The sequence below is a fragment of the Echinops telfairi genome, unplaced genomic scaffold, assembly GCF_000313985.2.
Source record: "Echinops telfairi isolate 266 unplaced genomic scaffold, ASM31398v2 ScPeMD7_7463;HRSCAF=8501, whole genome shotgun sequence".
Lineage (NCBI taxonomy): Eukaryota > Metazoa > Chordata > Mammalia > Afrosoricida > Tenrecidae > Echinops > Echinops telfairi.
The window spans coordinates 3,115,018-3,130,537 of NW_022111363.1; the positions used below are offsets into that span (position 1 = coordinate 3,115,018).

A 15,520-nucleotide genomic window follows, 5' to 3' on the forward strand; every position below is an offset into this window, starting at 1 on the left:
CAGTTCAAAATCATCTGCTTCCCAGGAGAAAGAGGAGGCTTTCCACTCCTGTAAAGAGTTGCCGTCTCGGACACCCGCAGGGGCAGTTGGACCCTGTCCTGCCGGGTCTGGGAGTTGGAATGGGCTCAATGGCAGTGAGTTGGGTTGAGTTGGTGTGTAGTCTTTCAGTCCCTAAAGCTTCTCTAAGCCAAGCTCCTGCTTGACATGATGAAGACTGTTCATGAGCGGGGCCCTGTTATCGATCCAGCCTCATTTCTCACCGTGCCCACAAATGTAATCTGTGCATCACGTCTCCTGGACTGTTTACAGTTCCCCAAAGCCCCGTCCTGTCAAGTTTCCAGACGACTGCATCGCATTCACTCACCTCTTCCCCTATTGTCTGCCCAACACACTTGATGTTTCCTCTAAGACTCAGCTTAAACTTAAACCGATTGCCGGCACATTCTCATAGAGACTGGCCGCTTTTGCTCTGTGCCTCTCTACACTCCATTAGAGACCTTTTTTCACAGCAGCTGTGATCGGTTGTGGTTTTCTGTTTGTGTGTCTGTCTCCCTTTGAGGGTAGGCGCGATGCATCACTCGCCTGTGTGTCCCCAGAACCTGGCCGTGTTGGCGAGAACAGCATCTGACCCGTGCACACCCTGCACGTGTAGAGGGAGAAGAGTTAAAGAGCAAGGTGGAATACCTCTTTAAAGCCTTGCTTGGGCGTGGGCTACTGAGGGCTGTAGCATGCTTTCTTCTGGAAAACAATTAGCAGCCTCTGTAATGCCTGCCTTTGTAAGTCAGATGAAGCACATTTAAAAATAGAATTGTTCTTGTGAAAGGAAACCGGAGCATAGGTGAGATGTTGTTGGGCTCTGCTCCCACTGCCCCAATTGACATCTTAGGGGAAACTCGGGGTCAGGCCTGGGTCCTCCATCTCTGGGGGCAGTGTCTCGGTATGGTGCAGTCTAGCCCGTCCTGGCTGGCTCCTGGTGCTTTGCATCGGGCTGTTACCTGGACGACCGAGGCTCTTGCCTGCAGAACTGAGCACCTTGCATTGCGTTTCTCCTTTGCCAGGCATGGTGACCCCAGCAGCCCTTCCACCCGGGCTCCTGGCGGGTAATCAGCTCGTGGTCATTGTGGGCATTGTCTGCACTACAGTTCTGCTGCTTGCGGTTCTGCTATTGATCATGAAGAGGACCCGCAGGACCAAGAGGTACAGGAGATGGGAAGCTGGGGGTACAGCGCTGTCTCTAGTGATAGCGCCCTAACTCTCATTTTCACAGTTAGTTTTTCTTTTTCTTTTCACGGATATTTTTTTGCACTTTGGATTAGTATGGAGCAGGACCTTTAACGTCTACATGTAACAAGTCAGTGATCATCATGCATTGTCCATGTTGTGTCACCATTTTTGCTATCCCCCCGCCCCCGAAGTATTCCACCACCATCCACATACACTCAGTGCCCCTCAAAAATCCCCCCTCTTCATCCCTTCCCCCAACTCCTCATGCCCATTAACGACTTCTACCTATTTGCTTCTAAGTGAGACCCTATAGTCTCAGGCCTTTTGCAGCTGGCTCATAGTCTTTAGCATAATTGTCTTCTAGGTTTATCTGCACGGCTGCATAATGTTACACTGGGTGTCTACCGCGGTTTCCTTACTCAGCATTCTGCTGATGGACATTCTGTTTGTTCACGAGCGCATGTTTGACTAGAGCCATCCACGGTGGTCTTGTAGATGCACGTCATCTGTGGTCACCTCAGGTTGACCTTTGCTTCACGGGCTCCCAAGAAGCTGTGCCCAGCACACGCCTCACTCCTTTGCCTTGGTCTCGTACACAGGTAACGATGCCAAGCAGAGTAGTGGTCTAGGCAGAGGACGATGACAAAGGTGAATCTTTGATAAGAACTGCCATGGTGCCACCCAGTGCCTGAAATGCACATCATCTAGAAGCTCAGGTCTTGAGGGGTGATTGCTGTTTAATTCAGAAAACAACAACAACAACTAATAATAATAAGATAGGCGAGTTTTGAATGGATGCCCTGAATTTAAATGATTTAGCATTGAAGTGTGTTTTCAAGGCCTGACTTTCATCAGCATTTCTTTCAGAGATCCAGAAGGTCCAGCTCTCTGGCAGTTGTATTTCAGTGGTTGCTGGCAGGTTCATATCCCTCACTGTACCAACGGTTGAAGAAACATGGCAGGGAAAATGGTCTCTCGGTCGTCTTTTTAATTGTGAGTGAGGTCTAGGTTAACAGAGTAGATTTACATCCAACAATTTATATACATTCTGTTTCAGCTCATTCATGGCATTGCCCTCAATGTACCACCCCCTCTCTTCTTTCCTCATTCTCTGAACTTCATCCTTGGGTAAGTACTGTCCTAGGTCTAGACTCCAGAGGGTTGATTCTTCTAACTCGGGGGGAGTTCACTTCCAGACCTGAAGGGTGTCTAAGGGCCGTAGTCCTGCAGGCCACACCAGTCTCTATCCAAGCACGAAGCCTGGACTCTTTCATGATTTTGAGTTTTGTTCCACGCTTTCCCCCCACTTTCCCCCCACTTTATCCAGGACCTTCTAATTTGATGTTTCTCAGAGCTGTTAGTAGTGATAGCCGGGCGCCATTGGTACGTCCGGTCTCAGGGAGGTGCAGACTGGTGTTTCCCTATGTGTCTCAGTTGGAATAATTGTTTCCATCTCCATCGCTCTCCTTCCTCTGGATGGGGAGAAACCAATCGTTGCTACCGAGAAGGCTGTTCACCAACTTTGAAGACCCCAGCGGTTACTCATCAAGATAATGTCCAATGCTGTCTTTGTGGACCATGCCAATTGACTTCAGTATCCCACGAGGCTATGGTTCTGAGCCTCTAGTCCCAGCGACTCCCTCCCTCAAGCTTTGCTTATGTCATAGAGTTTTTCCCAATTTAGGACAAATGGTCTCTTGTTGAAATAGTGTCAACAGGCAAGGGCCCCTGGTAGGACTAAGTAATAGTTTTGAGTCCTCAGTGGGACTGTTGAGTGTTCTCCACCCCCACCCCCCAAACACGGGGTCAGCAGGAGCACTTGTGCCTGCTAGGACTTCATTCCACTCCCAAGGGTGCTCCTATTTGGTGTTGGACTTGCTTGGTCTCCCCAGGGCCCTTGCTCTGAAGTGCTGGGAGCACCGAGCCAAGAATTAGTCAACTTGGGTTTAGAAATTATTTGTAGGAATAAACTTTTGCTTATATTGAGCGAGATTTGGAAGGATAATTCTAAAAAACTAATCACAACGATATTTGGGGTGAGGAGTTTAGTGGGTACTTTGTTTACATTTCTATGCTACTTGAATTATTTTACGATGTACAACATACAACTTTATAATCAGAAGACACAGGGAAGACATTTCTGCTTTGGGACAAAAAAAAAACACACTTTAACATTTCTTTTCTAGCTTTACTCCTGATTTGTATTTCAGCGTCACCTCAGATAAAGCAGGACATGCACATGCAGTGGCAAACATAGAGAACAGATGATCAGGGGTCAAGGGTCAGCAGCTGACCAAGGGGCATGGGGCCAGATCTCCTAGCTTGTGTTTGTGAGGACCATTCCGCTTGGCCTCCTCCTGCTTGCTGAATTTCTGCTGCCCCCTGCTGGTCGGCGACTCTCATTAGTCCTTTTCAGAAATGCTGATAAAGTCCATTGACCTCCACAGAGAAACCAGCGCCATGCATTGATGAGCACAAGCATTGGGCTGCATTGGGCTGCGACCTCAGGCTCGGCAGTTGGAAACCACCAGCAGCTCCTTGGGGGAGAGAGTAGGCTCTTGTGAACAGTTACAGTCTCCGAACCCCCAGGGGGCTGCTATGAGTTGCCTACTTTTCTAAGGGGTCCTGATGATGTAGTGGGCAAAGCATGGAGGCTTCTCACCACAGGGCTGGCACCTCAGTCCCTCTGAGGGGGAAAGATGAGGTTGTCTGCTCCGATAGGGATTTATATTCTGAGGAACTCTACCCACTAGCTCTCTTCTGTCACACGGGGTCACGATGAGTCACATGGCGGTGGGTCAGTAGACTCTTAAGGCAATGCAATAGACGAAGGAGAGTTTCACATGCTCAGCGATGCTCATCTGTGCCACATAGATGTTCCCAACCTCACACCTCTTCTGGGGAGATAAATGAGATGGAATGAGCCTGGCCCCAGGAAGAGACCCCAAACCAAGCTCCCTGCTGTCAATTCAAAGCCAACTCAGAGACCCGCAGGACAGGGCCGAACTGCCCCTGCGGGTTCCGGAGGCCGTTCCTCTTCACGAGATTTCTCCCATGGAGCAGTTGGTGCTGTCCACGGCGGATCTTTCCGTGGCAGGCCAGCGTGTAACCACCAGGCCGCCGGGGTCCAGCATGGGTTGATTCCACTTCCTTTTCTCTGAGCTGCCTTTGTAGATGGGTGACTAGGCCCTCACCGTGAGCCATGGGTTGTGCCACCACTGTCAGAAAGCTCCTTAAAAAAAAAAAAAGGCAACATCTCTACACTTAGCCCTCAGTTGAGAAGAGCACTTGTTTCAAATAATCCACACTTAGCGTAACCGATGCGGATCCAAGTCTTTTTAAAGGGGCGGGTTTTCTGGGGGAGAGCTGGAGACATACATCCCTGGCAGTGGGGTGGGGCTGGGGAGATTGCAGTTTCCCTTTGGGCTGTGGCAATTGAAAGTGTTTCTAGCTGTCAAGGGGCTTTGCTTCCTCCCAGGGGTCCCCAGTGTTGGCTGAGGGCAGGGATGGGGGAGGGACAGTTTATGGCAACTGCCCAAGTCAGTGGTGGCTGGCGTCCTGTTTCATTCACCTCTTGGCTTTCGGTGAGAATGATATTCCAGCCTCAGCACACAGTGTCTCGTCTCTTAAAATATCCAGGAAGGGAGTCTTACCTCATGGCCCCACTCTGTTCAGTCAGTTAAAATGACATCTCCTGTTATGAACAGAAAGTCGGTAGCTGTAGAAGCTGTTTTTCGGTCTAACCGATTTCGAGCATGGCTTCCCATCCTCGACTGGAAAGCATGCGTTCTCACGTCCAAGGTGAGCTGGGCCGCACCTGGGCTGTCGGAATAAAGAACAACTGGCACCATGGTTGCACGCTGGGCTGCTAACTGCAAGGCTGCTGGTTTGAAACCATCAACCACTCTGCAGGAGAAAGCTGAGACTTCCTACTCCTGTAAAGAGGGGCGGTCTCAGACTCCCACCTTGATGGCAGGGAGTTTGGTTTGGGGATTATTCTAGGTGCTGAGTCTCCTGCCTCAAACCGATGTATGTTGGGGAGGTAGTAGGGCAGGAAGAGGGGGCAGGGTCCCTGGTTGGCACCTTTGTATGTGTAGCACTGGATAGTTAATCTACCTGTTTTTCACGCCTTGCAGTTCCGTGACATCTACAAGCCTGGCCAAAAGCCTGGATGCCACCCAGAAAGTGAACCCAGAGGTAAGAGAGGATTCTCTCTCGTGGGAAGGTGTCTGCGAGGGCGCAGGTGCAGGGAGAAATGAGGTTAAGGGAAGCATTATGCTTACCCCTCTGTGGCCCGTGTCTTGCTCATCGTGATGGCTCCCTAGGCCCTTGCCAGACACAGAGGGCCCACTCTTGATCATTGAAATAAAAGCCTCCAGGTGTGAGCTGGGATGTGCTGGGGTGAGGTGGGGAGCACCAAGCCAGGCCAGGGCAGTGGACTCCAACAGTGGGCAGAGGATCCAGCGCAATGGACTTGGATTGGGAAGCCTGGGCTCAAACCCAGCACTCCCACCTCCCTGAGCGTCAGGATTCTCGTCAGTAGAAGGGGGACAAGGCCACAAATCTCTGCCTGCCTATATCATACATTTGCTTGGAAGGCTCAGATAAAATGATATGAAGCTGCTATGAGGCTCTGTGTCGTTAGAGGGAGAATCATTGTCCTATGTTCGGGAGTCAGTGGTCAAGAAGACATAGTCAGGGCGTTCATTAACTTCTTAGAGCCGCTCTAACAAAGGACTACAAAGTTGGTGGCAGTAAAGGAATAGAAGTACATTTTCTCACACTTCTGGACACTGGGAGCCCAAATATACATGTTATTCAGCCCCCCCCCCCCCCAGGGCTCTAGGAGAAGAACCTTTGTGCTCTCTCCTAGCTTCTGGTAGCCCCGGCATTCTTTGCCTATAGATGTAACTTCACATAGCCATTCTTCCTGTCTCTGCAGTTCTCCTTTTTTAAAGAAGGACAAGCTGGAGCAGTGTTTTGTTCTGCCGTCCGCAGGGCCCCTAACAACACCGCTTGGTGGGATCAGGACCCATCTTATTCCACAGGGAACCTCACGCTAACTTAACTGATAGCATCCTTAAAGACCCAACATCCACACAAGGTCACATCATTAGCTCTCAGAGGTTAGGACCTCATCCTACCTTTGGGGAAGGGGCTACAATTCCACCTGTAACAGGCATTTTTGGAGAGGAAGGACCCTCAAAGCACTTCCCCTCCCTACGAATGTGTGATAGAGCAAGAGGTAAGGGCCGCTGGGGATGAACAAGGAGCGTCGGGGTGATGCCAACAGCTAACCCGCCCAGCTGCTGCTAGAAACATGGGCAGTGTGAGTCCACCCAGAGCCTCCTTGGAAGACAAGCTGGAGCCCCTCCTTTGGAAAACCAGCTACTGGAGACCGGGAAGGAGCCCAGTTCTACCCTGACGCACACGGGCAGCCATGTGTCAAGGTCAACTTGACAGGAACTGGTTTTTGCAGGTTGAGACAATGGATCCGTCTCCGTGGAATACTATTGGTCATCTTTCTCTGAACTTCTCTTTAAAGCGCAACCTTTCCATCGTGAAGAAGCTGTGGGCTGTTAACCACAATGTCAGCAGTTCAAACCCACTAGCTGCGCTCTAGGAGAGAGGTGGGGCTGTCTGCTCCTGTGAAGATTTCTAAAACAAACAAACCACAACCAAATTCATTGCCATCGAGTCAATGCCAGCCCAGAGTGACCCGCAGCCTGGGAAAGGAGCAGCTGTCCTCTACCCCGTGGGGTTGCTATGGCGATGGGTTTGGTTTCGTTTGGTTTCCATCTTCTGGGCTATGTCCAATCAGTAGCATTTTCTCCCAACATGACCTCCAGAAGACCAAGGCTTTATCACGGGGTGACATCACTTCCCTAAACAGTGACAGCAATGCGAACCACAAAGTGCCATCGGCCTCCCAGAAGTGAGGGCCCTCCAGGATCACTGCCACTCATACAGAGGGATGATGACAATTCGCTGCTGGAGAATGCCACTCTGCCTGCATTCAAGGCCAAGGGCATTACCACAGAATACCAATCATTGCTTGTCCTCTCCCCAGCCCTTGGCATAGTGGGTTATATGTTGGTTACTGTTAACCACAAGGTCAGCAGTTCAAAACCAGCAGTCGCCCTGTAGGAGAAAGATGAAGCTTTCTACTCTGGCAGAGTTGCAGCCTTGAAGACTGGGGCAGTTCTGCCTGTCCTATAGGGTTGGCATGAGTCAGTATCGCCCGGTGGCAGTGTTAGAGATTAACCACTGATCTACCTTTGTCTCTGTGTTTGCCTCTTCCACATACTTCACGTAAGCGGGATCATACGATATTTTCCCCTTGGTGTCTGACTGGTTTCATTTAATGTAATATTTCCAAGGCTCATCTCTGAGTGTGCTGTGGCATGCACCAGAGCACATTCTGTTGATCTGTTCACCTGTTGATGGACACGTGGGTTATTCCCACCTTTTGACTCTCGTAAACAGTGGTACAATGAACATTGATAGATACGCATGTTTGCCTTTGAGGCAAGGAAGTTGGTTCATAGATGGTGCTCTTTCCTGATCAGAGAGTCTGAAAAACAGCTGGTCCTAAGTGGTCGTTAGAGAGGAGAATTCTCTCTCGCTCCCAATAACTCTCTAACCAATGGGTACTGGAAGTCAATGCCCTGGAGTGTTGAACTTTTTTTCTGACATGTACGGTTTTCAGAAATGGTTTGCTTTTTTCCCTCTCTCTCTCTAGAAACATGTTTACTTCTCAATAAGTCCACAGGAGGTGACTGAGGAAGAAGAGTCGGCTGGAAACCCCGAGGCTACTTACATGACCATGGTGAGGATGGCTCTGGGTCACAGCCGAGCTAGGTGTCCAGGGGAGAGAGAAGGGGTGGGAAGGATGTGGCCAACCCTTGGACTGTCCACTTGGCCAGGCTCCCCGGGGGAGCCGTTTCCTGAGGTCAAAGGCTTTTTCCTATGTAACAAGAGTCTATCCAAGAAACAGAAGCCCCGATGGACACAAGAGTAGCACGAACTTACCTTCACCCATCGTCGGGGGGCTTCAGGGTCACTGATAGAGATGGACAAAAGGGGCAACGTCATCTGGGCCAGGGAGCTTTGTCAGTGCCGTTGATTCGGACTCAACACAGCCCTCTGCGTGTCAGTAGGGTTTGAATGGCTGTTTTTTGGGGAAATAGCCCCAATGGGCTTCGGGGCAGATTCAAGCCTGTAAGGTTTCCATTAGCAGCCGAGCACCCTGACTGTGTGAACCCCCCGGGGACTCCCGAGTGTAAACCAGACTCCACTTCCTGTGCCTCCCTCAACAGGACCCAGACTTTCCTAACAGGTCACGGACCCCTCGTTACACACAACCCCATAACGAGAGCACGTGAAGTGCTTCAAACAAGTGTTTTCTTGCAAGGAATGCTTTCCCTTCCTATCAAAATGTTCAAGTAGGATCTCTGAATGTTAAAAATGTTAATGCCGGGACTTTTTGTACCTTGACCTAGTCTTATAACTGCTAGGCAGACTACATGCTGAGTTTCATGTATCAATCCAGAGTCTGGCTCATATTCTCTCATTGCTCACACTTCTGTAGCTCCCCAGGGCACCCTGCAGTGGAGTGAGTAGGGGGAGGGACAAAGGAATGAGCTGGTCACCAGCGCAATGCTGTTTGTAGCCCAATGGGAGGCGCCCAGTTCATGAGGGAGCCATGCTCTGCGAGATACGGGAATGGCTGGAATGGACGGTGTGTCTGTTCCTACTGCACTGGCAGTGAGGACACGTGACTCCCAGCTGACGGTAGCAAGGACAGGTTCTGCCAAGAAAGGGTGAGACCCATGACGTGGACCGGTTCCGCTAAGTGGAATGTTAGCTCCACCCTAAAGTCCCTGTTGAATATAGTGATTCACCCCCTTTCTCCATTATAGCCATGTGAGGCTACAGTAACTGCCAACCTTCATCCGGGAACTCAGAGACGTGCTAATACCGCCTCTCTGTGGCTCCTGCTCCGTGTTTTACCCAGCTGGGTGACATCCTTTGCAGAAAGCTTCTGAGCAAGAGATGGTACTATAGTGACTTTAAAGCCCAGGATCAGTGCTCAACCCAAACCAAGCCCACTGATGTCCTGTCCCTTCCAACACAGTGACTCCGTGAAGGTTGGAGGAGAGCTGTGCCCCATCCCCATAGGGTTTTCAATGCTATAATCTTCTGGGAAGGTCCCTGGGTGGTGCCCACGATTACTGACCCACTCAGTGCACGGCAGAAGAAATGCCTGGCCATCTGCTTCCAAGATGATTACAGCCAAGCACCCTCTGTGGAGCAACTCTACTCTGTAACACATGGGTGGCCAGGAGCAGGAATCGACAGCAACCAGCTGACATGATGGACGCAGGTCGCCAAGCCTTGCTTCCATGGCATGGGTGGGTGGACCTGAACTGCCAACCTTTCAGTTAGCAGCCTTTACGTCACAGGTGCTTGCGTGTGAACTTTGGAAAACAACATCTCTTGAAATGGATCGACAAAAGCAAGTGGGATGAGAGACCAGGGCCACAAACACGAAAGCTTTCATAGGCTGGTTGAGCTATTTTACGACACTATGCACCCAATCAAACAAGCTGGTGGGAGAACTCTGGCCCGCAAGTGGCTAGTTTGAGACCTTCAATGTAGGGATAAGGAAGATCCCTTTGATTTGATTGTTCAGTTGATTAATTTTACTTGAATGTAGGGGTGCCTTGCCCTTTCTGAGTCTGTATAGCACAGTGTGTGCGATCATAAACTTTGGAGTTGGCAGACCTGGCAAACTTTGGAGTTGGCTAGATGAGGGCAGGCAACGTAGCTTTTTGAACCATAGTTTCGTCATCCTTAAAATGGGAATAATAATAAGACGGGCATCTTGGAGGGTGAGGATCACTGGAGAGCTCTCAAAACCAAACTCACTGCCATCAAGGCCATGTGACTCTAGCGACCCCATGGGGCAGGATAGGACTGCCCCTGTGAGTTTCTGAGACAATAACTCTTTATGGGAGTAGAAAGCCTCACCTTTCTCTCATTGCTGTTTCTGAACTGCTGACCTTGTGGTTAGCCGCCCAGTGAGTAACCTAGTACACACATCCCAGAGGGTAAGGGTCCCTGGGGGTGAGGCATGTGAGACTCAGGCACAGGGGAAAGCTCTGGAAGGGCTGCTATGGCTTTTGTAGCTGCCATCGAGTTGCCCCCACGGACGGGGACCCCGTGCACAGTGCAGTGGGACTGTCGGGACCCCTGGGGCTTTCCCTGGCTGGTTTTCAATCTAGTCTGTCTCGGTCTGGAAGCTCTGCCGACACCTGCTCAGCCCTGCAGCAACACAGACGCATCCACTGACAGATGGTCACGGGTGGGTGCATGAGGTGCCGTGACTGGGAATTGAACCCAGGCCTCCCTCATGGAAGGCCAGAATTCTGCCACTCCACCATCACTGCCTTCTCAGTAAAGGATAGCTGCTATTTCTTCGGGAAATGCTTCTTACAAGTGCCCTTTGTTTCTTCTTCCCCGTCCCCCCAGCACCCAGTTTGGCCTGCTATAAGGTCTGCACAGAACAACCCACTGGAGAAAAAGCCAGGGGGAGAAATACCGAAAACAACGCACGCATTTTGAGAAGAAAGCAGTCATCTATGTTTCCAAGAGACGATCCACTCTGTGTGTCCTGCGCTGCAGTGTGTTACTGCTGAATCCCCAACCCCCCGCCCTCATCATTGTCCTCCTGCCTCACTGCTTGGTGAAGGTCCAACGATGGAGGGCTTGCACCCTGGCAGAACGACCGGGCAGATTTGGAGGAGCCGGCCCTACTGAGGGGAGGATGGCACACGGACTCGGAAGTTCTTGGGGGGCAGTGGCTTCAAGTGTGCAGTCACGGGAGACCCTTCCTTGAGACAGTATTCTTTGTGGATGAGCTATTGGGAGGAACAAAGAGGGAAAAACCAACCCCACTGATTCTTTTGTTAGATTATCCCTCAATAAATGCGTTTGTGCAAACTATCCATTTTCCTGCCTTGGCTGGGAGACAGGTAGACGCATGATGAGGAATGTATATATAGTAAGGAGCCCGGGGAATGACGGAAGGTCCGCAAAACACATCAATCTATGGCTTAAGCCATTGGAGATTGGTGTTGGTCTTGGGAGTGGAAAATTTGGGGGGAATGAGTGGATTAAAAGGCGGGTAGGAGCCCAGTTCTAGGAATTAGCCGCACAGTTCTTCCTTCTGGCTGGGTAACAGAATTGTTGGTGCTCTGTGCTGGCCCTCACGAGAGACCTCCTAGCTTGGAATTCTTGGGTGAAGCTTAGGCAGCTGTCTTTTTAAATCTCTTTTTTTAAAAAAAGGGATTCCCACTTATGGGCTGCCAACGCGAAGAGCCCTTGATTTAACTCTGGTTGTGCAATCTGAGGTCCCCAGACTTTTTAGTGACTATTGTAAGATTTGATAAGGTTGGTCTTAAGACATCTTCTGGTGCAGATTTCCCCCCTAGCCTCCAGGGATCTTCCTGGACTCAGCTCAGGTGTCCTCGATGTCCCCAGGAACCTCACGTGTTCTCCGACTCCCAGTCTTCTCATTCACCCAGTCAAGGCGTGGGAGAAGAGGAAGGCTTTCTGGTTCTTCAATGTCAAATCCAATCTCAGGTGGTGCTGCATTTGGAAAAAAAAACCACAAACCAAAACCCACCTCTCTCTTTTGTTTTCCTGCTGTTGAGACTAAGCACGGCAAACCAGCCTCGATGCGAGTTTCTGCACATTGTGCCACCACCCTGACATTCCGTTTCTGAGCTGTTGCTCCCTCGCTAAGGTGAACGTACTGCCCCTAAGGCTCCTATCGAGTCTTCCAAGTTGCTCTTGTCAGTTCCATCCCTTCTAGATGGTTCTTTGAGGGTGCATTTTTGACCCTCTCATAACACACCTATAACTCATTTCCTCCCTTTTTATTACCTTTTGTTGAATTTCCATGTAGAGACCTGTCACCTCTTTATTCTCATTCAATTGTGGCTGAGGCATTCAATGGTGTGTTTTACCAGGCAGCTCTCCATAAGGAGTTTGCCAGTCGTTAACACCAAGTGCCCTGCAGGCATGCTCTTGTCCAAGCCGAAGCAGAGAGGAGACACATGTTGGCATAGGAGGAGGATGGTGAGCCAGAAAGTATTGCTACTAAGGTTCCAGTTCATGCACACATGTGTTTATTCCCAAACAAACCATGTTGAGACATGTCTTTGCAATCAGTGGCTGGCTACAGACAAGTTCTCTTAGTCATACCCTTATCTTAGTGTGTTAGTCTGCACAGACTAGGGAAACAAATTCATAGGCACTCATATGTATATAAGAAAGAGAGTTATATATAAGAACAATTTAATATTGAGAAAATGTCCCAGCCCAGGCCAGATCAAGCCCATAAATCCAATATTAGCCCATATGTCCGATACCAATCTATAAAGTCATCTTCAGACTCACGAAACACATGCAATGATGCTGAATGCAGGAAGATCACAGGCCAGTGGGTGGGAGGTCTTCTTGATTCAGTGGCATTGTAAACATCTCAGCGCTGGCAGGGGTCTCTATGTGGCTTCTCCGGTTCCAGAGGTCTGGTTGCATGAGGGTAGGTCCATATGGCTTCTCTAGCAACCAGAGCTTAGGGCCATGTGTCTTGTCAGTAGTGAGTCTCCAAGGGAGTGAGCAGAGTCTCTTTGGCCTCCAAGCAGGAATTCCAGGAATCCTCAGGAGAAGGCCATACCTACACAGAGACCTCATTGGCTGTGGCCCTATTGACAGACTAGACTCCATCCCTTCACTCTTAATCCTCTCAAGTCCCAAATTGACACCAGATTATATAACTACCACACTGGGTCTCATTTAGGATGCTTTCAAAAAAAAGGTCCAATCAAAACTGGCTCTCAGGGATCTGATGGACCAGCTAAATTCAAGGCATGTTGGTTAGTTCAGAAAGTTTTTTTGTTTTTGGATTCTGAAGAGGTAATCTTGATAGATTCTCTTGAGCAAAGGACAATCATGAGGTTTTCTTGGGAAGAAGAAATGTTAAGATTAGAAACGGTTGCACTGAGGAATTCTTTTTCCCCCCCATTGGGACAACACATCTGCTCTTTTTGCAAGGGTTGCAAGGGCTGTCCTAGCCTGGGAAACCCTACCTCTTCCATGCTCCAGCCCTGATCTTGCTCTCTAGACTTCGTCTTGTTCCCCAAACTCAAAGCACATTGAAAAGGAATGGGATTCGTGTCCCACCAAGAAGCCAAACTGCTGTTTGGTTGTGTTATCAATCAAAGAGAGCAAACTTCTTTGAGGGAAGGGTGAGAGAAGTTGAAATATCATCTTTGGGTGGAGGATACACTGAGAAACAGCAGCTTCACATTTTGATATTTTTGTTTAATAAAGGTTGCAGTAATCTTGCGGTAATACTTTCGTATTTGCCCTAGCAGTAAGGGGTTTTGTGTGTGTGTGTGTGTGTGTGTGTGTGTGTGTGTGTGTGTCTTTGAATTCATGGAATGGAGGTGGTTTAGCCTCTGGACTACTAAGTAGCATTCTCTCCTGGGCCCAGGGGCCCTTTCCACTTCCTCAGATCTATCTTACAGGAGGATGGCCTCCAGGGTACAGACACACAGGTGGATTTGACATTTGGTGGCTTCAAACTTCACAGTGGTGGTTTTGAACTGAGAGAATCATCAGGACACATCTGCAGGAAGGCCACTTATCCATATGCCTCAGCAGAGGGAGGTTTTCTGGGGGCAGCCAACTCAATGCCATTGAACCAATTCTGGCTCAGGTGGGGTCCCTACTGGGGGGGCAGTACAGGCATGCCTATACTCTGGGGAGTCTGATGTGTCCATATTTGACTTGCAGTTAGACTTGGACTTCCACTCTAGGTTTAGGGAAAGGGAGAAGAAGCTTACCTCTCCACACAGTCCTCACAATCCTGCCTCACAGAGACAGCCGCCTCGGGGTCAAGGAAGAAGGTGGACTTCCACAGACGGCAAGTGCTCATTTGGCCCAAACCAAAGCCCAAACCCAAACCCAGCCTTCAGGGGACCTTGCAAAGGACCTGCATGCTTCCTCATGCCCTTCCTTGGGTCAAGCCCAAACCCAACCAACTGTGGTGAGTTGAGTCCGACTCCCGGTGGCTCCATGTGTGTCTGCATAGACCTGTGCTGGACAGGGCGTTCAATGGCGGTGATCTTACAGAAGGAGAATCTCAGACCTTTTCTCCGAGGTGCCTCTGGGTGGAACTCAACCCTTCCACCTTTTGGTTAGTGGCCAGCCGCATGCCTAACCAGCCCCACCATCCAGGGATTCACACCTTGTGTTAGTGTGGGTAGACTAGAGAAACAGATTCATAGACACTCATATGTGTATAAGAAAGAGCTTTATATTCAAGAGCAATTGAATAGTGAGAAAACATCCTAGCCCAGTCCAGATCAAGTCCACAAGTCCAATTAGCCATATATCTGATACCAATCTGTAAATTCCTCTTCAGACTCACACAGCACATTCAATGACACGAAATGCAGGAAGATCACAGGCCAGTGGGTGGGAGGTCTTGTGGATCCAGTGGCATTGTAAGCATCTCAGTGCTGGCAGGGGTCTCTACGTGGCTCCAGCTCCAGGGTTCTAGTGTAGCTCCATGTTTCTTCTCAACAGGAATGCTTCATAGGGAGTGAGTGTGTGCCCCACCTCCAGTGAGCTATTTCTCTTCTTAGCGCCACCAAATGAGGTCATCAACCTGATTGACAGGCTAAACTCCACCTCTTCACTCTTAAGTCTTAAATTGACATCAGATCATGTGACCACCTCTAGGCCAATGTCTATTAAATCTAAGCATGGGAAGGGCACTCCAAAGTCAAACAGAGGGGTCAAATCCTGGCCTTGTCTCTTATTTATGTTTCAGTATTTGTTTAAATTCCTTGAGGTAATGTTCCTTATTTATAAACTGGAAACTCAGGATCCCCACTACCCTCATGGGGATTCAATGAAGTAATTTAGTGGATAGTGTTTGGTCTGAGCCCTCCATTCCTTTTTAATGCGCCTTCTCCGTTTAGAATTTTCTTTCCAGCTCTTGGGCCCAGCTCCTGGCTTTTCTATCAATGCAAGCCAGTCAGCACTATAACAAATGGCTAACTCAGAAGAAACAAAGCCCAGATGGAAGAAGCACACCAGCCTGTGTGATCATGAGGTGTCCATGGGATAGGTATCAGGCAGTTAAGACCCAGAATAAAGCCATACCCAATGTGAATGTGGAGAGTGGGGCCATGGAGTGGAGACCCAATGCCCATCT

General features: G+C 49.6%; 1 protein-coding gene across 1 annotated transcript in view; it reads left to right on the plus strand.

Moving 5' to 3' along the window:
- JAML (junction adhesion molecule like) overlaps window positions 1-11,200 on the plus strand; it is a 29,550-nt gene extending 18,350 nt beyond the window's left edge. The window contains exons 6-9 of the mRNA XM_013007285.2: window positions 1,059-1,197; window positions 5,361-5,421; window positions 7,967-8,053; window positions 10,759-11,200. Of these exons, the coding sequence (XP_012862739.1) occupies window positions 1,059-1,197; window positions 5,361-5,421; window positions 7,967-8,053; window positions 10,759-10,851 (380 nt within the window). The 3' untranslated portion in view covers window positions 10,852-11,200. The remainder of the gene's footprint in view (window positions 1-1,058; window positions 1,198-5,360; window positions 5,422-7,966; window positions 8,054-10,758) is intronic.
- Window positions 11,201-15,520: the final 4,320 nt, after the last annotated feature.